The sequence below is a fragment of the Anabrus simplex genome, chromosome 13, assembly GCF_040414725.1.
Source record: "Anabrus simplex isolate iqAnaSimp1 chromosome 13, ASM4041472v1, whole genome shotgun sequence".
Classification (NCBI taxonomy): Eukaryota; Metazoa; Arthropoda; class Insecta; order Orthoptera; family Tettigoniidae; genus Anabrus; species Anabrus simplex.
Window position 1 is genome coordinate 94,883,525 of NC_090277.1, and position 21,599 is coordinate 94,905,123.

A 21,599-nucleotide genomic window follows, 5' to 3' on the forward strand; every position below is an offset into this window, starting at 1 on the left:
TTGCATTATTTACCATACCACATAAACAGTACAGGGTCTCTCATATAAAATAAGACCGTCGAAACGACGGTTTTGCTCTCCGGTCCCTAGGCTGCAGTATGGAAGGCGCGCTCATAGTTCTTGACCTTGCAAGCATCAGTCGCCTGTCGGAATTTCAACTGTTAACATGGTGAGACAGTTATCAGGGGATCTCAGCTTGGGAGCGTTTGTTGGCGACCATGGGACCCTGAGCTGAGTCCTGACATTGCTTCCACTTACTAGTGCCAGGCTCCTCACTTTCATCTATCCTCCCTTGATCAACTCTTGTTCTTTTCCGACCCCGACGGTATTAGGTTTTCGAACCCTAGGGAGTCTTTTAATTTTCACGCCCTTCCTGGCCCTTGTCCTCCTTCATTTTTCGAAGTGTCTGATCCCTTCCATATTTCCCTCTGATTAGTGTTATATAGAGGATGGTTGTCGTGGTGGTGATTATTGTTTTAAGAGGAAGTACAACTAGGCAACCATCCTCTATATAACACTAATCAGAGAGAAAATATGAAAGGGATCCGACACTTCGAAAAATGGAGATATCGGCCAAAGGAGGACAAGGGCGATGAAGGGCGTGAAAATGAAAGGCTCCCTAGGATTCGCAACATAATACAGTCGGGGTCGAAAAGAACAAGAGTTGACCAAGGGAGGTCAGATAGGATAGATAAATGTGAGGAGCATGACACAAGTGGAAGAAATGTCAGGACACAGCTGAGGACTCCGTGATCGCCAACCCGCGCTCCAAAGTTAAGAGCCCTGGAGCGTCTTATAGTCGCCTCCCACAGGGGGGGTAGAGGATGATTGTCTAGTTGCACTTCCTCTTAAAACAATAATCACCACCACTGAGACAGTTATCATTGCAACACCTTATTTTCCTATGTAAAAGTTCTGATTTCATCTTAATGGTCGTGTGAACAGTCATAACTCTCACTATTGGTGTTTATGAAGTCCTTCGTTATGATACAAAGATTGGTGTTTGGTGTGCTGTTAGTGGAAGACCAATAATTGGGCCTATTCTTTTCGAGACGACAGTGCATTGCAGAAATGAAATGGCGTATGGCTTTTAGTGCCGGGAGTGATCGAGGACAAGTTCGGCACGCCAGATGCAGGTCTTTTGATTTGACTCCCGTAGGCGACCTGCGCCAGCCAAATTAACCAATTAAGGTTAAAATTCCCAACCCTGCCGGGAATCGAACCCGGGACCCCTGTGGACAAAGGCCAGCACGCTAACCATTTAGCCATGACAATAAATACAGAGCTACGCGGTTCTTCCATCAGTTAACGGAAGAAGAAAAATCGCGTGGGTGGTATCAAGAAGATTCAGATCCTGCTCCCTTCTTACAATCTGGGCAGTGTTTCTGCTTGCAGACGGAGTGATCCGTGCTGGTCTATTTCCCCCCTTGTACTCCAGATCTAACAGTGTGTGATTTTTACTCGTACCGCGCTCGATAGCTGCAGTCGCTTAAGTGCGGCCAGTATCCAGTATTCGGGAGATAGTAGGTTCGAACCCCACTGTCGGCAGCCCTGAAAATGGTTTTCCGTGGTTTCCCATTTTCACACCAGGCATGTGCTGGGGCTGCACCTTAAGGCCACGGCCGCTTCCTTCCCACTCCTAGCCCTTTCCTGTCCCATCGTCGCCATAAGACCTATCCGTGTCGGTGCGACGTAAACCAACTAGCAAAAAAAATTTTGACTCGTGGGATAAACTGAAAGAACAACGTATTGAACAAATCCTCACACATTGGATAAACTGAAAGAAAACATTACGAATGAAATAAGAAACATCATAGTGGCAGAACTCACTCGGGTCAGCCAGAATGTGGTTACCAGGAAGGGCGACACTTCCATCTTTTATAAGGTAAGCTTTCATATAAGATTGTGAAAAGAAAACCTACAACCTGTTTTCCAGTCAATGACCGGGCCAAGGATGGAATGAATGAAGCCCCCACCTAGCGGCGAGGATAGGAATTGTGCCGGCTGCCGAAGCCTCTCGCACTCTTCTGGGGCAATAATTAATGAAATTGGGAAGGTGTTGCTCGATTGAAAGATGACAGGAGAAACCGGAGTACCTGGAGAAAAACCTGTCCCGCCTCCGCTTGGTCCAGCACAAGTCTCGCATGGAGTGAACGGAATTTGAACGAGGAACCCAGCGGTGCGAGGCCGACGCGCTGCCGAGGATGATTACCTCGTTGTACTTCCTCTTAAAACAAAAATCACCACCACCACCGACGCGCTGCCGACTGAGCCACGGAGGCTACCATATAAGATTGTATACACGCTTAAAGCATAAAGCAGGGAGGCCGCGCGTGACATAAGTTCGTTCTGCCTTAGTTTATATGAGGGACCCTGCAGTTCGATGATACTGCAGTAGAAACTGGTTTATACATAATTCAAGGACAATTTGAACTACTTAGAACTACTACACTTATAATTAATGACTGCTTGAAAAAAAAATCATAAAACGGCCAAAATAAGGTAAGTTCACAGTGAGATGTGTTTTACAGCGGTATTAAGGGCACGCTTAAAGGTATAATCTATTCAGCATAAGATCATGTAAGGATTTAAAAGTCGAACAGACTTATTAATTAAACTTCTACACCTAATCATATTCCTTAATCCAACATCGAGGTCGCAATCTTTCTTGTCGATATGAACTCTCAAAAAAAATTACGCTGTTATCCCTAAGGTAACTTTATCTTATAATCGCTATTAACGGATCAAATATTCATAAATCAATATTTGTAAAACAAAGAGTTACATTTATCTTTGTGTCACCCCAACAAAATACGGTAAAATATTCTAATAAAAGGGTGAACTTTATATGTAGAGCTTAAATCTATCGCACTATTCTGCCTCATTGAATTATAGTTAGAGTGATTAAAGTTAAACCTAAAAATAAAAGGGAATTGTCGTACTGGTGGAATCACTTAATTATTCCTATAGTAGTTGTTATAGCTCCAATAGCACCGATTAGGGGTCAAGGTCTTGGGTTGATTCGAATTATTTTGAAATATATTCTAGGGCCACTTGATTTCATTCGTGATATAATCCTAATAATAGGATTAGTAGAAATATTGTACTAATAATGGATCATGATAAAATATTTGATCAATTTATAATAATGATAACAGGTTTACTTGTTGGTGAGGGAATATTATATAAAAAATATAGTAATTTATAATGGCGAATAAGATAAGTTGTTTAGTATAAATCAGTTTAATTTTTTTTTTTAGTTTTCCAAAGAATTGCATAAAATATTGAAATATTATAATTATAATGACAAAAATGATTGCAAATAAGAGTGACCGAACAGGTGTCTACGTTTCTAGAAATGGAACTCTGAGAATTAGAGTAGATGAAGGATTATCTGATTCTGTAATCTAAGAGGGGAATTCCCCAAGGCAGTATTATTTGACCTTTATGTTTTCTTATCTATATAAATGATATGAGCAAAGATATGATGTACTGTACAGTGTAGTTAGTAAACAAGATACAAGATTGTGAGCAACTACAAAAAGACCTCGACATTGTTCTGAAATGGACAGCTGGCAATGGTATGATGATAAATGGGGTGAAGTCAGGTTGTGAGTTTCACAAAGAGGGAAAGTCCTCTGTTTTAATTACTGGTTTGATGGGGTGGAAGTTCCTTATGGGAATCACTGTAAGTATCTAGGTGTTGATGTAAGAGAAAATCTTCATTGGCGTAATAATAATAATAATAATAATAAATACATCGCAATTGGGACATAATCCCGGTGGCAATGGTCACTTACATTAGTGTGATAATAAAGTTAAAACATAGTTACACAACAACAACAACAACAACAACAAGGTAATAAAATATTACAAGAAATACTTCCAGCTCAACATTCTAAATCCAGCATCACCATATACAAATTGATGCGTACATTAAGTATCTCAAAATTTTACGCTATGACTTAAGTGTTTTTCCTAGGACCTTTCTAATGGGCGCACCGCCCAGCAGTTTTCACTCACCGGCCGGCTATCACAACCTAGATATGTGCTAGTGACATAATATTTCAAGTTGCTTTACGTCGCACCGACACATATAGGTTTTATGGCGACGATGTGATAGGAAAGGGCTAGGAGTCTGTAGGAAGCGGCCGTGGCCTTAAGGTACAGCCCCAGCATTTATCTGGTGTAAAAATGGGAAACCATGGAAAACCATCTTCAAAGCTGCCGACAGTGGGGTTCGAATCCACTATCTCCTCACTGCAAGCTCACAGCTGCTCGCTCCTAATCGCGCGTCCAACTCCCGCGATTTACGTAATATTAATACATATTTGAATCATTGTTAAGGACGACACAAACACCCAGTCCCCAGGACAGGGGAATTAATCATTACCATTAAAAACCCCTGACCCGGCCGGTAATCGAACCGGGGGCCGCCGGGTGACAGGCAGACGTGTTGCCCTCTACACCACGGGGCCGGACTGGTGGTGATTATTGTTTTAAGAGGAAGTAAAACTGGACAACCATCCCCTATTAACAGTAAGAAGAGGGAAAAATTACAAGGGGTCCGACACTTCAAAAAATGATGATATCGGCAAAAGGACATGAAAATGAGACTCCCTCAGCCTCCCAAACCCAATACATCAGGGTCGGAAAAGAACAAGAGTTGACTAAGAGAGGCCGAATAGGAAGGCTGAAAGTGAGAAGCTAAACAAAAGTAGAACTATTACTACTACTACTACTGTTAAATGTTTTTGTTCCTATCCTGAAGAGGGAGGCGGCCCTCTCAAACGGTGAAGCCATCTCTAATACCAGGAGATTTGTTACGGTAAAAAAGATGCCCGGAGAACGTGATAGGGTTAATTTTTAACTTCGTGTGGCTATTTCTAGCCGAGTGCAGCCCTTGTAAGGCAGACCCTCCGATGAGGGTGGGCGGCATCTGCCATGTGTAGGTAACTGCGTGTTATTGTGGTGGAGGATAGTGTTGTGTGTGGTATGTGAGTTGCAGGGATGTTGGGGACTGCACAAACACCCAGCCCCCGAGCCATTGGAATTCACCAATGATGGTTAAAATCCCCGACTCGGCCGGGAATCGAACCCGGGACCCTCGGAAACGAAGGCCAGTACGTTGACCATTCAGCCAATGAGTCGGACACGTGATAGGGTTGGCGGCCATGACCTATACTAGTACTCGTCATGTAGAGTAGGCTACACGTATGAAATTGCTCCCACAATTTCAAGGTTGGAGGATGTTATAAATAATGCTTCGCTTGTACTCTTTGAATATGTCATCTCTATGGACTGTTGATTCGGAGCTCTTAGGAGGAACTATCATGGGGTAATGGGCTAATAATGTGTTTCTTTTTGCTAGTGGCTTTACGTCGCACCGACACAGATAGGTCTTATGGAGACGATACGATAGGAAATGCCTAGGAGTTGGAAGGAAGTGGCCGTGGCCTCAATTAAGGTACAGTCCCAGCATTTGCCTGGTGTGAAAATGGGAAACCACGGAAAACCATCTTCAGGGCTGCCGAAAGTGGGATTCAAACCCATTATCTCCCGGATGTAAGCTCACAGCCGCGCAGCCCTAACCGCACGGCCAACTCGCCCGGTAAGGTGGTGGTTGTTCTTGCTTATTTTATAAAATTGTTGAAGGTGGATTTCAATGTTGTTTCACGAGAGAAAATAAAATACGTTTTAATACAAATATGGAGTCAGATAAAGATTATGTAACATCTGAAAATCGCCGCCCTATTCTCTCTTTTTTTTTTTTTTTTTTTTAAATGGTTCATCACCAACTTTACTATTTGTTCGCGCAACTTTTAGTGATACCTGGGCTCCCCAGTGCTGAATTGGTCGACCTCTGTTAACTTCGAGATTCGTATTGGCAACCTTTGGAACACAAACTATGAATCGCTTATGCATCGCCGTGAGACATCTGTCGGACACTTTACGTATTAGTACTATTGTTGTTTACACAGCAAAGCCAAACTATAGAATTCATGCTATAGGAACAAGATTCGCATCGAGAAATGTTATATAATGTTTGTGTGACACAGTTTTTGGCTTAAGATAATAAGAGTTTTAGAAACTTCATATCGATCGATGATATTATCGATTCAATTCAGATTTCATTTCCATTCAGTTGGCAGTATAACCGGAACTGGGAGAGCTCCCTCCATACTCCTCACCCCCGTAAAACTTGGTATCGCGTACTATACATACGCCGTAAGTCAATAAGAATATACAACACCTAAGTCCGCAAACCGTACCACAGTTGTGACAAGACAAGCTTAGGTTAATAATGAAATTTCTGTCATTTTCAACTGAATTGATCTTTGTAGAGGAGGTAATGTAACTTTCCTTTTCGGAGGAGTTTTTTTTTTTTTCCTAGACATCCTGATCGAATTCTACACGTAAGTATTGGACGAAATAAGGCCGTAATTAATAAAATGCTGCGTTCGTCATTTCACATCAACTATGTTATTAAATGAATTATTTTGAACATGCTACACTTATTCTACTTACCTGGTATTACCCAAACAGATTTACAATCCCTCAGAGAAAAGAAAAGAAAATATGTTTTAATTATAGCCGCAAATGTAACACTACGGCAGTGGCTATTTGTAATTCTCACAAATCATGAAATGAACTATGACTGTATAGTAACTAATCGGCAAGCAGGGTCTCTAAACTGTATGGTTAGCGCCACTGAATCGAATCCAACAGTTAGAAAATAACTTCAATATTAACAGGAGAGAAAGAGTAAGGTTGTACCCTTAATGTATAGACTTACGTGCCAGGGAGTATAGGAGCTGTCCAGGATACGAAATTCCGGGGGAGAAGGGAGGGTACCCCTCCACGGACGATTTTATCTCAAAGGCTCCCCCACTAAAATAATGAGGAAAATGTAGAACACATATAATTTATTAATGAAATTAATTATTTTTACTTTGCATATTTTCATAAAAGATCAGCAATAATACACACAATATAGAGATAATACAATGACTGCCAGGCCTTGACCAATAAAACAACTCCGCACCTGTAGTCTATTGTTCACGTTTCACTCTGACAAGTCCATCTGAAACCCGGGCAAAAACATAACTCAATTGAAGCCCTCCTCCCTTGTTCGCTAAGTAACTCAAGTTTATACACCACTCCTGTACTTCTAGGAGAGGGTGTGTTTCCGATAGGTAGTCAATAGGACAATATTCACTTAAGGAGTGTACAAACTGACAAATTTGTTCAGTCAGCACATAGCCCTAGTAGAGAAAGGTTCCACTAATAAAGCAATACATCAGGACAAAATGGGCTTCGTCTGGCCTTTCTTAAGAAAGGGATAGTCTCTCAAAAACTTCTCAGCCGATTGGAATAACTTTCTAATGTTTATCACTGTTGTTGTAACAACAGAATTCAAACAAAATAATTTAAAGTTTACATTTTCCTGGCCGGGGGGGGGATTTATTTAAAAATGAATCATATACCACTACCCCGCCTGAAATAAGCACCAGTAGTTAAGCCCTACGATTCTTTCCCCCCACCATTTTTTCTGATTTCGCACCCTGGAACTGTCCCAGCATTCGCTTTAGTGCAGCAGAATGGTAAGCCACGGAAAACCATTATCAAGTGATGACGGCGAGGACCAGTCCCTCTCTATCTCCAGAATACAGAGGTGTAGAACCTCGGTAGAGCGGTGGCCAATTGTAGGCCGATGCCTACACTGCAATCGCCGACGAAAAGTAGAGCCCCTCGTCTCCCTTTTACTCGCCTTTTACGACAGGCGGAGATACCGTGGATGGAAGTATTCTTCTTACCTGTTTACAGCGGTTTGAAGAGAGAAAGGGAGCTCATCAATGAATGTGGCAATACTAAATTAATGGTTAAAGACCACGGAGAGAATGACGCGGTTCATAGCTGCTGAATCGATGATTTTTTTTTAATACTAAAAGGTAAGAATGAACTTTTGACTAACTTCTCTTGCCGATTACTTCACAAAGATGAGCGCACTAATTTCTAGCCGCCATAAATAATCAAGTCATCATGATAAAGTGTTAGGCACTTATCACTGGATCGTTATCGATCTTATCGGAAGTTAGACGAAAGATTCAGAATCGCCGGCTTAAATACAACCTAATCTGCATCACGCGTTATGAAACGTAATTACATGTACAACAGATAAACATTACTCTAATAATAATAATAATAATAATAATAATAATAATAATAATAATAATAATAATAATAATAACTAGTGGACCCGTGCTGCTCTGTATCATTCGTTATAAGATAAGATAACTCGTCTTGATACGCCTGTCGGAGTCACATTGTTTTCACGAGCGTGGTTGTAAATAGGAGTATGGGAACACGCCGCCATATTTTATGAAGGACCTTTCTTGCTAGGAGGGTCATGCAATTAGGCAACTCATTGCCTGTTATTTGGAAATAGGAATCCAACATGCCGTGATCGAGATGTAATTTCATGTAACTAGTCAACTCATTGTCTGTTTTTGTAAATGTGAATAAACAAAACTAAATGTGTCCTGTGCTCGCAAAACTCTAAAAGTATTCGGTCGATTGACTTGAAATGTTGACACAACGTTGCATTCGAATAAGCACGTGCGATGTAATGCACTTCTTGATCTTGTATAGTTAACATAATGCTTCCCTAGGTCTTGAGACTCTGAGTTCAAATCTAAATAACAACTAGACAGAAAGGTCACGGTAAAATGAAATGTCGTATGGCTTTTAGGGCCGGGATATCCCAGGACGGGTTTGGCTCGCCAAGTGCAGGTCTTTCTATTTGACTCCCGTAGGCGACCTGCGCGTCGTGATGGGGATGAAATGATGAAGACAATACATACACCCAGTCCCCGGGCCATTGGAATTAACCAATTAAATTAAAGTCCCCGACCCGGCCGGAAATCGAACTCGGGACCCTCTGAACCGAAGGCCAGTACGCTGACCGTTCAGCCAACGAGTCGGACAAAGGTCACGGTGTAAAATAATAATAATCATTCCTCTTGATTTATAGCCTATAACAAATTACCTATCTGGCTAGCAGAATACAGTATCTCAATTATTGATCTGCCATGTACTTAATTATGACGAATATTCCAGTAGCTGGCTTGGTATCCCATGTTGGTGCGGGCTGTAGAATAACACCCACGGTATCCCCTGCCTGTCGCAAGAGGCAACTAAAAGGGACCCCAGGTGCTGTGTACTTTGGCGCGTGGGTTGGCAACCACGGGGCCCTTACTTAGGTCCTGGCATTCCTTCCACTTACTTGTGCCAGGCTCCTCACTTTCATCTATTCTATCCGGTCTCCCTTCGTCAACACTTGTTCTTTTCCGACCCCGACGTTATTAGAGCACTCGAGGTGTTTCATTCTCACGCCCTTCATGGCCCTTGTCTTTTTTTTTGGCTGATATTTTCATTTTTTGAAGTGCGGATCCCTTCCATTTTTTTTCTAGGTTGCCTAGTTGTATTTCCTCTTAAAACAATAATAACCACCACCACCACCATTCATAATTATATAGTGCAATCTAGTCGTGCTTGATATGGAAGTTTCAACGTGCAGTCACGGGAAGCGCTAACCTAACCTATATTACTTCTAAATTGACGTTTCGCAGAACAAATGAGCATCGCCTTACCCCTGTTGCCAGCGCGTTACTGCCGGGAGAACAGGTGATGCATTACGACCGCGGTAAACAGACCTTGCAAAATGCAATACCATACTCAGAAAAGCTAATGCATCGGGATTGAAAACAAATTCACAAAAACTGCGCTTACTTACAACATCCGACACTAAAAAGAAAATGCATTATTAAGAATAAAAGAGAATGAGGAAATAAACTAAATAGTTTAAGTAGCTTAGTATAATTAAGGAACTATAGAATGGTATTTTATTTTTTACGCTCTCTGTATTGATGTCTCTACATTTACTGTTTAAGTCACCTGATTATATCATTGTAAGTAGGCTATCAGAGTTTGTAGATCCGCCATTGAATATATTATTCATTGTACAATTCCTCTGTATGAGCCTTTGGCTCGTTGGAATTAATTATTGAAATAAATAAATAAATAATCGCTAATGTATGGCACAGGAATGAGGTTATAGCTTACGAAGGGAACACTCCACTGATCGCAGAGTCACTTTCTTGCCACTTGTCTTTCCCGAACTACACTGAGACATGCTAAACACGCACGAACTAAGTATACTAACCAATACACGATCGTAAATAAAACTACAGATATTTTTATACACTGAACCTGTATTTTACTAACTCTACGCTATACTGTACTATACTAGAGAGATAAAGACTAATATAAAAAACACTAATTACTGAAGAAAAATGCAAAAGATCGCGAACCGTACCGAATACCATACACGCTGAGCGAGACAGGTTAACCACGTGGTGAATGTAAATGTTAGAGTTGGCAACTAGGTTTCGAGATCGTACTCTGCTGATTTAAGTCGGTATGAATGGCAGCTTGGGATTGTTGGATGTGTATGTTTCAGCGCATAACCAACGGACATAGCCAAAATCGGCCAAAACGTAAAGCACAATCCCCTTCTGGGAGCGATTTTCACACATTTTAAGCTGGGAGCGATTGGCAGGACACCGTTATGTCGGAAGAATGAAGAGATACTGCTGAAATATCGCGTCGGACATACAAAAATTATTATATCACAGTTGCTATTTTGACAGAAATATGTCTTATGGCTGAAAATTTGCGTTACGGAAGTTACAGTCCCAAAATGTGTGTCGGAAATGTAACTCTAGCAACCGTCCAGGCTATGATGTAAGGTATGGATGGATGGCCAGACAATGTTACCTAGCAACCATGCAGGCTATGATGTAAGGTATGGGTGGATGGCCAGACAGTGTTACCTAGCAACCGTGCAGGTTATGATGTAAGGTATGGATGGATGGCCAGACAGTGTTACCTAGCAACCGTGCAGGCTATGATATAAGGTATGGATGGATGGCCAGACAATGTTACCTAGCAACCGTGCAGGTTATGATGTAAGGTATGGATGGATGGCCAGACAGTTTTACCTAGCAACCGTGCAGGCTATTATGTAAGGTATGGATGGATGGCCAGACAATGTTACCTAGCAAACGTGCAGGTTATGATGTAATGTACCGGTATGGATGGATGGATGGCTAGACAATGTTACCTAGCAACCGTGCAGGCTATGATGTAAGGGATGGATGGCCAGACAATGTTACCTAGCAACCATGTAGGCTATGATGTAAGGTATGGATGGATGGCCAGACAGTGTTATCTAGCAACCGTGCAGGCTGTGATGTAAGGTATGGATGGATGGCCAGACAATGTTATCTAGCAACCGTGCAGGCTGTGATGTAAGGTATGGATGGATGGCTAGACAATGTTACCTAGCAACCGTGCAGGCTGTGATGTAAGGTATGGATGGATGGCTAGGCAATGTTACCTAGCAACCGTGCAGGCTGTGATATAAGGTATGGATGAATGGCCAGACAGTGTTACCTAGCAACTGTGCAGGCTATGTCCTACGACTGGTGGTCATCTGATGGATGGTATGATCATTTGATTTGATTTTCGCAAAGTGAACAGTCGTTTCTTTTTTCGATTGCACATGAGTGGAGAACCACATTGCTACACCAAAACCCGTCGATAATCCGTACATTTTTGTGACGTACCCTACTGCCTCGTTTTTGAAGAAAATCATTATGGCAGCCTTATCCTTTTTGCATCTTTCAAGAAGTACAAACAGTCGAAGCAATATATAACCTATGTCCTTTCTGCACAGTGCGTAGAGTTATCTATCAGCTACCGATTCTTCTTCTAAGAATGTCACCGCGGAGGTTGGTATATTTTGTCAACATTATATTGCCACCTAGATTCAAGTACGTAAATATTAACCTCTGAAATCATTATATAAGTTACTTGATACACACGTTATCGCGATGTATCACACGTTAAATCAGTGTCTTGATGAAGGACATAATGATAGCAAGTTATCAGGTGCTACAGAGATTTCCAAGATTCAGTAGTCGTGTAGTTACCTATTGAACAACATGGCCGCTCTGTATAGGAGATCCATGGCGTACCTGGACACCAAGGTGCCACCTAAGTTGTTTCCACTATGGAATCACCCCATAGGTATGTGCACATTCTGTTGTTTAAGCTGTGCTCTTCAACAAGTGGTTTCCGGTGACTCTAGGATAGGAAAGGGAAAAGTAACCTGCTGTGAAAATGGGAAACCAAGGAATATCATCTTCAGCGCTCCCGATGGTGGGACTAGAGCCCTCTATCTCCCTTACATCATGACACGTACGCGTAACCATTTTAATTATATTATGTTATTCTTCTTATTTTTCTTCTTTTTTCGTTATGCCCAACTAGTGAGCGCGATCGAACTTACTTAGCTGATGTCACTGCCCTTTTCTTCTCCCAAAATCTCATCTTCTCGCTGTGGCTTTTCTTGCGATCTTCTGACCAGGTTTTGTTGGTGGTAGTGCTTGGAAAATGTTTAAAGCGGCGATTGTCGACTAATTTTCTGAACTTAGATCTGCCTGTTTCCTGAAGATCCTTTCCAACTTCGAGCAGCCAATTGTTTTTTTACTTTCATTGACAGGGCAAGGTTTAGAATTCTTTTGGTCAATCTCTGTTTACTCCTTCTGAGAATATAATATCCATAAAATTTCAAACGTATTTTCCTAAATTTGTCTGATATTTTCTCTGAGTGTTTTTGCAGATCATGAGATTTCCTTATCATCCAATTTCCCCCATGCACAGACTGGTCCAAAAATCTTCCTTAAGATTTTTCTTTCTTGCTTTCCTACATCTTTAATCAATGATTTTATTATAATTATACAATTTGATTAACGTCGCGCCGACACGTGTAGGTCTTAGAGCGACGATGGGCTAGGAGTGGGAAGGAAGCGACCGTGGCCGTAATTAAGTTACAAGGATTTGTCTGTTGTGAAAATGGGAAAGCAGGGAAAACCATATTCGGGGTTGCCGACAGTGGGGTTCGAACCCAGTATCTCCCTTACATCTAGCCTACATGACACGTACGCGTAACTGACTTAGGGATTTAATGTTTATTTTTTTAAAAATCTTTGTTCGTATTGGCCTACTAAGGACCACGCAATTTCAGCTGTCTTCTCTGGGCTTTGATCTTTGCCCAGTGCTCCTTCGCTAGTTGCCAGTGTTGCTCTGTACTTTCCTCCATCCACGTCTTTCCCGACTTCATCTTTGGCCTTTCTTGAAAACCCTGGTAGTCTTTTAGTTTCCTCCTGAATGGGTTGCGTTCTTGTATAATTATCTTCAACCGAGCTCGATAGCTGCAGTCGCTTAAGTGCGGTCAGTATCCAGTAATCGGGAGATCGTGGGTTCGAGTCCCCACTGTCGGCAGTCCTGAAGATGGTTTTCCGTGGTTTCCCATTTTCACACCAGGCAAATGCTGGGGCTGTACCTTAATTAAGGCCACGGCCGCTTCCTTCCAATTCCTAGGCCTTTCCTATCCCATCGTCGCCATAAGACATATCTGTGTCGGTGCGACGTAAAGCAAATAAAAATAATAATTATTATCTTCATAAGTGATCCCTGGCTGCGTCTTATTATCTTTAAAACTGGTAAAGAGTTTTATTATTATTATTATTATTATTATTATTATTATTATTATTATTGTCCCGTGTTCTAAGGGCAGTGAGCCTGCCTCTTATCTCGAGGCTTTGATTCGATTCCTAGCCAGATCAAGGATTTTTACCTGGATCGCTGGTTCGAGGTCGACTCACCCTACGGGAGAACAATTGGCAGTGAGATGTCGGCCCCGGTCTATAAAGCCAAGAATAACAACCAACAGGATCCGTCGCGCTGATGACGATTCACCTCGTAATCTGCAGCACTTTAGGCTGAGCAGCGGTTGCTTGGTTGGCCAAGACCCTATGGACTGTAGTGCCTTGGATGATTATTATTGTTTTCTGTCTCTTAGGTCATCAGCCCAGAGGCAGGATGGATCCTCAAATAGCAGCACCAAAGGCTATGCAGCTGTAGGGAAACCACAAAAACCACTGACAGCACCAAAATGAGGAGCACTAGGCAAGATGATGAGCGAGATAGTTTGCCATTGCTTTCCTCACTGCGGCAGAGAGTGCTTTTGTAGCACGACTCACCCTATGAGCAACACCTGTTGGAACAATCAGGCACACTAAAGCTAATAAACTTAAAGATGACGAATTCCAGGAATCTGGTGTTTATAAGCTAACTTGTACTCAATGTAAAAAAACTTTCGTGGGACTATCTGGAAGGAACTTCTTAATTAGATATCAAGAACATGTCAGTGCTGAAATATACAAAAGATTCTCTGCCATGGGATCCCATATGAAAGAGTCCAACCACAAATTCACCAATATCAGACAAGACCTACAAATTATCTGTATGATAAATAAAGGAAATCTAATGAACAATCTGGAAAACATCCACATCATTCTTGATAAATTAGAAAACGGTGAAGAGAATCTTAACGAAAACAACGAGCAAAGAAAAACATCTTATACGAGAATATTAGTAAATACTTGGAATGGGTAGACATAAAACAGACAAGACGAACAAGAGATATAATCAAACACAACATCGCAGAAGCACAGCCCAATCTCCCTCCTCCCTCACATGATATTTTAGATGACGACAAAACTCTACCTCTCTTCTCTCCAGAGCTTTGCATGAACTGTCAGACTGTGTCACATCGTTACTTCACCAGGTCGCACTCAAAGACAGACCCTCTAGACAGCGCAGAATAAACATATTTTCCAAACAAGAACGAGAGGCAAGATGTCCTGTTATGATGGTCTCCATTTTTTAACAAAGGAGTCTCCAAAGAACTTTTATTATTTGTGCTTTTTATGTTTTTTCTTCTCAATTCTTTCTTTATACAGCTGAAGAGGACCACTAAGTGATCGAAACATGTCCTGTAAGTGCTAATTTATATTCAATTTTGCCTGAAGCAATAATAAAGTATCGATTAGGTGGTTATTTATACTAACTTCTTGATTATACTCATCGATACGGTCATGAAATGGACAACTTGTAATATATCATGTAGTGTCGTGCACAAGCTGTGTCTGGATTAGCGTGGAATCGCATGCGAGCACTCGATTCCGTGGGACATAACAAACCCGTCTGGCACTCCACAGCAACCGAGTGGTTATGAGTGAGCAATAGAATACTATAAGTTCAAAATACTCTGTTATGTCTTCTTCGTGATAACACTAAAATAGTTCAATTTGCAGTCAATGTTTACCTGTCTAATATTATTGTTGATGCCCTGAGGGGAATTGAAATTTTATCATATTCATTTTTTACGTAGTATTTTCTGCCCAGCTACTCATTCCTGCCACCCAGCTGACGAAAATTTCTGGGGAGAACACTGAATTGATAGTATAATTTATATATTGAAGGCTTACTTCTAAAACCTCATATGTCTCAATGCTCTTCCCACCCATCATGTTCCTTAAGACTGGTCATGCCACCCAGCCAAAAACAAATATGCAGTCCATCAGAATAATGTTCACTGTCTTCATTTTCCTATGCTAATGTGTGAAGGAAAATGGACCTTACCATACCGTACTGTAGGGATATTGTTTGCATGACAGATTTATGCATGCCTACAGTATAATGTATTTATAATTCATTTTCCTATACACATTAGCAAAGGAAAATGAACACAACGAAAGTTGCTCTGATGGGCTGCATATCCTTATGCAGCTTGGAGGCATGATGAGTCTTAAGGGAAATAATGGATAAGAAGAGCATTAGGAGATACAAGATTTTAGAAGTAAGCTGTCGATAAGTATGTAGGGCATACTATATTGTTTTACACTCTATTTTTTTCTACCCAAATGAAGTACATGACACATCAGTTCTTACGTCCACCTTCTCAACAAAATCTCCTTGTAACTGTATGCACTTTTGCCATCATGTGTCAGTCCCTCCAGACCTTCCTGAAACCATTCTTTCGGAGTGCTATGTACCCATGCCTTGACAGCTGTGTCCAGTTCTGCAAAATCCGCAAAGTGGCGACCACGCAGGGGTTTCTTCACGATCCCTAACAGGTGATAATCACTTGGTGTCAAGTCGGGAGAGTAAGGTGGGTGCGGCAACACCATGAATCCCATTTGATCAATGGCAGCAGTGGAGCCATATCTCATCACCAGTCACAAGCCTAGTTATGAAGTCGGCTGGATCTTGATCATGGTGTTGCAAAAGTTCTCTGCACACGTCCACACGCCTCTGCTTTTTGTCTGCAGACAAGAGTCTAGGCACCCAGGTGGATGACACCCTTCCCAACTGTAAGTGGCCATGCATGATCCACTGCAGGGTGTTTCAGCTAATTCCCTTGGCTGCACCCATTTCCATAAATGTGATACGTTTGTTTCCTTGGATGGCCTGTTCGACCCGGGAAATGCTGGCTGGTGTTGAGACTGTCACATTTCTTCCAGAACTGGTTCCCTTGTCCACTGATGTGCACCCTGTTTTCCAACCGTCCACCCAGTTGTAAACTGTTTTCTGTAATGGCACATGTTCTCCACAGACTGCCACCAGGTATTGATGAATTCCTGCAGTGGTCACACCTTCTTTCCATAAGAACCAAGTCGTATAGCGCTGTCTCTGACAGTTGCTTTCCATGTTGTTTGCTCCTACGTTCATAGTGTTGTTATGAAATGGTTATGATGCGAGAGCATTCGTTGGCCCCTGTGCATGTGCTGCTACCAAATGGTGGAACAAGAACCTTCAAAAGTGAAATGTGAACCATACCCGGACGTACAAAAAATAAAGTTTAAAACAATATACATAGTATGCCTCTCATATTTGTTCCCTTCTTCTTTTTTGATTGAGCAAGTGGCCACGCGGTTTGGTTCACTTAGCTATCAGCTTCCATTTCGGACATAGTGGGTTCGAACCCCACTGTCGGCAGCCCTGAAGATGGTTTTCTATGGTTTCCCATTTTCACACCAGACAAATACTTGTTCTGTACCTTAATTAAGGCCACAGTCACTTCCTTCTCACTCCTAGCCCTTCCTATCCCACTGTCATCATAAGACCTAACTGTGTCGGTGCGGCATAAAGCAAATTCTAAAAGAAAAAAAACAACTTCTTCTTTCTGACATTTTGCCGAATGTATTTGGGCCAACAAATATTCCTAGTTCTATGGCCGGATGCCCTTTGGGGAGGTGAAAAATCTCATGGCACTGCAGCCTTGATAGGCACGAATCCCACCGTTGACCATTCTTAAAATGGTTTTCCGTGGTTTTTCATGTCACCATGTCACCTCCAGGCAAATGTCAAAATGGTACATTCTCTATAGGTTATAAATCATAGGTTATAAACTTCATGGTTCTGATCCATATTGAATTGTAATGACAATATAATTATTAAATTAATGTAATAATGGTCCACCTTTCAATACTATAATATGCAATACCGGTATTCTGAATTACGTTAATTAGGGACTAGTTTCAGCTGGGCTGGCCACCTTCAGCCTTAATGTAAAACATCTAATAACTAAACAAATGTACATGCACAAAATTGACATAGGCCTTGGCCACTTCCTTCCCAGATTATTACTCAAAAATCCTTCCTTTGACCCCAATTAGTGCCCCTGTTAAGCTGAGCAACCCAGTGGAAGGTTGGGTAAACAATCACAGTGGGAAGGTGGGTCGGTGAGCTGATCTGTTTGGAATAATAACAGTAAGTTATTTATTAAATAGACCACCTAATCAATACAAAGTCTAGTCTTGGATGATTTACATAGATTTGTTAACTAATAGTGGTACATGTTTCGCCTTGTTTGAAGGCATCATCAGCCATTATCTTAACCTTAGATTGAAAATAAGCATCTAATTAACATGTAATAATGAAATGAATTTTAAAAATCTTGAAGAGATTTGAAGTAAAATAACATTAAAAATAACAGTGATGGTTTAAAAAATACAATGTGATGAGTTACAATGGTGGAAGTATTAACAAAATTAACATTAGGAGGCTGCTATAATAAGTACAATGGATAAAACAACAGACTGTTATACAACAGGTAGTAAGATTGCTATAAAAATAAAGTTGATTGTCTGGCGGTTACAATTAGACGATGGCGAAAAATCGTATATATTCAAAATAAAGAAGAGAGAATAAAAGTCGAAGGTTGGTCAGTTAATCATACTCTTGAAGCCGAGGGCTTCAAGCCTTACAACTTTGATAGTTAAACCTTCATTATCTTTTAGGTAGCCACCCCTCTACAATTCTCATAGGACTTAAAGCATAGAGACAACTTCTATCAGGAAAAAGATCCCCCAGGTGGTAATCAATCCACCCCACTCAGGATGGGGCAAGTAGGTCATCGGATTCTGGGGAACCTGAACCTTCACGCATCCCACTATTACAAACACCGCATAAACAAATGAAGAACAAGAGAAACTTCGCCTACCTAGCTACTGTAAACATCAACTCCCTTCTTAAAGTGGGTAAGCTAAAACAGACACTTGACAAGTACAACATCATTTTAGTAGTGCTCCAAGAAACCCGGTTTTCAGGTGAAGATGCCATTGAGTCAGAAACTTATAGGATATACAAGGACAAACCAGGTGAAAGAGTGTTGAGTACAGCCTCACACCTAGGCACAGGTTTTGCAGTACATCGCAGCATGGTCGATCACATTTTAGATTTCACTTCACCTAATGGAAGAACTTCCTCACTGTTATTCCAATCTTGCAGTCCAGCTCCATGGCTAAATGGTTAGCGTGCTGGCCTTTGGTCACAGGGGTCCCGGGTTCGATTCCCGGCAGGGTCGGGAATTTTAACCATCATTGGTTAATTTCTCTGGCACGGGGACTGGGTGTATGTGTCGTCTTCATCATTATTTCATCCTCATCATGATGCGCAGGTCGCCTGCGGGAGTCCAATCAAAAGACCTGCACCTGGCGAGCCGAACACGTCCTCGGACACTTCCGACACTAAAAGCCATACTCCATTTCATTTCATTCCAATCTCGCAATATAGCATACACCATAGTGACCTTCCATGCACCTACAAGCGACACCAAGCGGAAAGACCTGGAAATAGTTGAGCACTTCTGCGACTCTTTAGAAGAAATACTAGACAAGATTCCATCTCATCATTCCATCATACTCATGGGTGACTTTAATATGCAAGTTGGCAAGGAACGAAAATACAGAAGGATTGTAGGCCTTTAGCCAGCACACAAGGGAACGAACAGGAATGGAGAGTATCTCATAGAACTCTTTGATAAAATACAACTTAAATACAACTAAAAATCAACAGCCTTCTTAGGAAGGCCGAGACCTGGAAGAGCCCAAACCATAGGTTAGGCAAACTTTAGATTGATCATGTGGCTATAGACAAAGAACATAATAGAGAGATACCAAACATCAGGTATTGCGAGGAGCAAACATAGACTGTGATCATTATCTTTCACTTGTCAAGGCTAATTTTCAACCCTTGAGAAGAACAGCAAAACCTCCAAGGAGCTCTAGAATACTCAGGTTGAACACTGTGCAACTATGTGATTTAAAACTATCCCTTTCAGGATACACTCAGGAAGAATACACAGAAAGAACATTGGCTAGCCCTACAGAAAGCTCTTCTGGATGCTCCCATGAAACTATCCCCACCGTGTCCAACAAACGCAAGAGCTCTTGGCGGACAAAAGAGTGAGACCAGGCCATAGAGGAAAGGCATACAGCCTGAATCAAGTGGAACCAGCACAAAAAATGAGGCCAATCATAAGGTCTTCATCATGCAAAGAAAGGCAACAGCAAACACTGTATGCAGAGCCAAGAGAAATTACTTACGAACCTTGCTGCAACAATCAGAAGACTTCCAGAGAAACAACTCTAGAAACCCGTACAAGGAACTAAAGAAACAGGCGACTGAGTACACTGCCCCTACCTTACTTCTTTGTGGGCAGCACAGGAAGATTCAATGAACAACAGGGACTGCACCAATATTCTTGTAGATTATTGCCAGAAGTTTTTTGGGGAAAAAGATCTCTATTGGTTGACGCCCCAAACAAATAGTATAAAAGACAAAAAAAATTCCCAGAAGTTCCTCAACATAGAAGATCCTAGTGAAAGACTAATCTTCCATGAGCAATCAATAACCTAAAGAATAACAGGGCCTCAGATGAACATGGTATAGAGGCAGAGATGTGGAAATATGCAGACGAATAGTCCCTGCCGAGCGTCCGCTAGATCTTACAGAACGCATGGACCTTATCGGAAGGATTGACATCAGCTGTGATATACCCACTCCACAAGAAGGGAAACAAGACAGACCTCAATAATTACAGAGGCATCCCCTTATTACAAGTCACCTACAAGATTCTTTCTGCAGCCCTGATAGCAAAAGTCAACCAACTAGACTCTCAATTAGGTGAATATCAGGCCAGCTTATGGGCCAATAGAACTTGCCCAGAGCAGATACAAAATCTCAAGACCATCCTCACTTATAAGAGTCGAAGGGGACATTTCAATGCAGTTATCTTAGTGAATTTCCAGAAAGGATGCGATTTGGTGGTCAGAGAGACATTTTTCTTCAATCTGCGGGAACTTGGCCTTGATGAGAAGACCTCATCAGGCCACCTTGAAGGACACCACTTCTAAGGTCAAGTTCAGAGCTCTGAGAGCTCTCTGAGAGCTTAGTCATCAGGACAGCAGTCAGACATGGAGATGGACTCTCTTGCATTCTCTTCAACTGCATTATGGAGAAGATCTTATGGGAATGAATGGCAACATTAGCACCAGAAGCAAGACTGAAGCTAGGGTACAAGAAAGACAACCTTAATGTCTCATGCTGATGGCCTCACCATACTAACTAACATTATTAGAGGAGGCTAACTACCACCTACAGAACCTTCGTATCATAGCAGCTAGGGCTAGCTTGAAGACCAACATCAGGAAGACTGAATTCATGACTAATATCAAGGAAGCCCCTTCCACAGTACCACTAGAGGATACCACGATCAGAAAGGTGCCGGCAGTCAAGTACCTAGGAGAGTGGATCTCTGCAAACAAGAGTGAGAACATAGCCATAGACACCAGGTGCACCAAGTTTGAGAGGGCCTATCACTTCTGCAGAAGCATCTACGCCTAAAAGTGCCTCTCCAACTACCTCAAACTCAGGCACTATAATGCGGTAGTAAAACCATCTGTTCTCTACGCCTCTGAGTGTCTCGTGATGACGAGGAAAGGCCCTCTTAGAAAACTAGAACTCAAAGAAAGGAAGATCCTGAGGAGAATACTGGGACCCGTAAGAGAAGAGGGAGGCACCTATAGAATTTGGCACAATGATGAGCTAAACAAACATCAGGAAGACATCATTAACTGTATAAGAAATAGGCGCCTGGTCTTCTATGGGCACCTAATCAGCATGAACCCCTGCAGACTTAATAACACAATCTTTGCTGTGACAGGTAGAGGGAAGGCATCCAAGAACAAGTGGATCTCTTCTTCGGTCAAGTCAGACCTGGAACAACTGGGGATCCCTCATGAGTCCATACATGACAGTTTCAGCAAGCCATCCAACGGGGA

At 41.8% G+C, this 21,599-nt stretch overlaps 1 protein-coding gene across 1 annotated transcript in view; it reads left to right on the plus strand.

Moving 5' to 3' along the window:
* The first annotated feature begins 12,032 nt into the window (after positions 1 to 12,032).
* Positions 12,033 to 21,599, plus strand: part of LOC136884619 (uncharacterized) — a 41,992-nt gene continuing 32,425 nt past the window's right edge. The window contains exon 1 of the mRNA XM_067156843.2: positions 12,033 to 12,153. Within this exon, the coding sequence (XP_067012944.1) occupies positions 12,069 to 12,153 (85 nt within the window). The 5' untranslated portion in view covers positions 12,033 to 12,068. The remainder of the gene's footprint in view (positions 12,154 to 21,599) is intronic.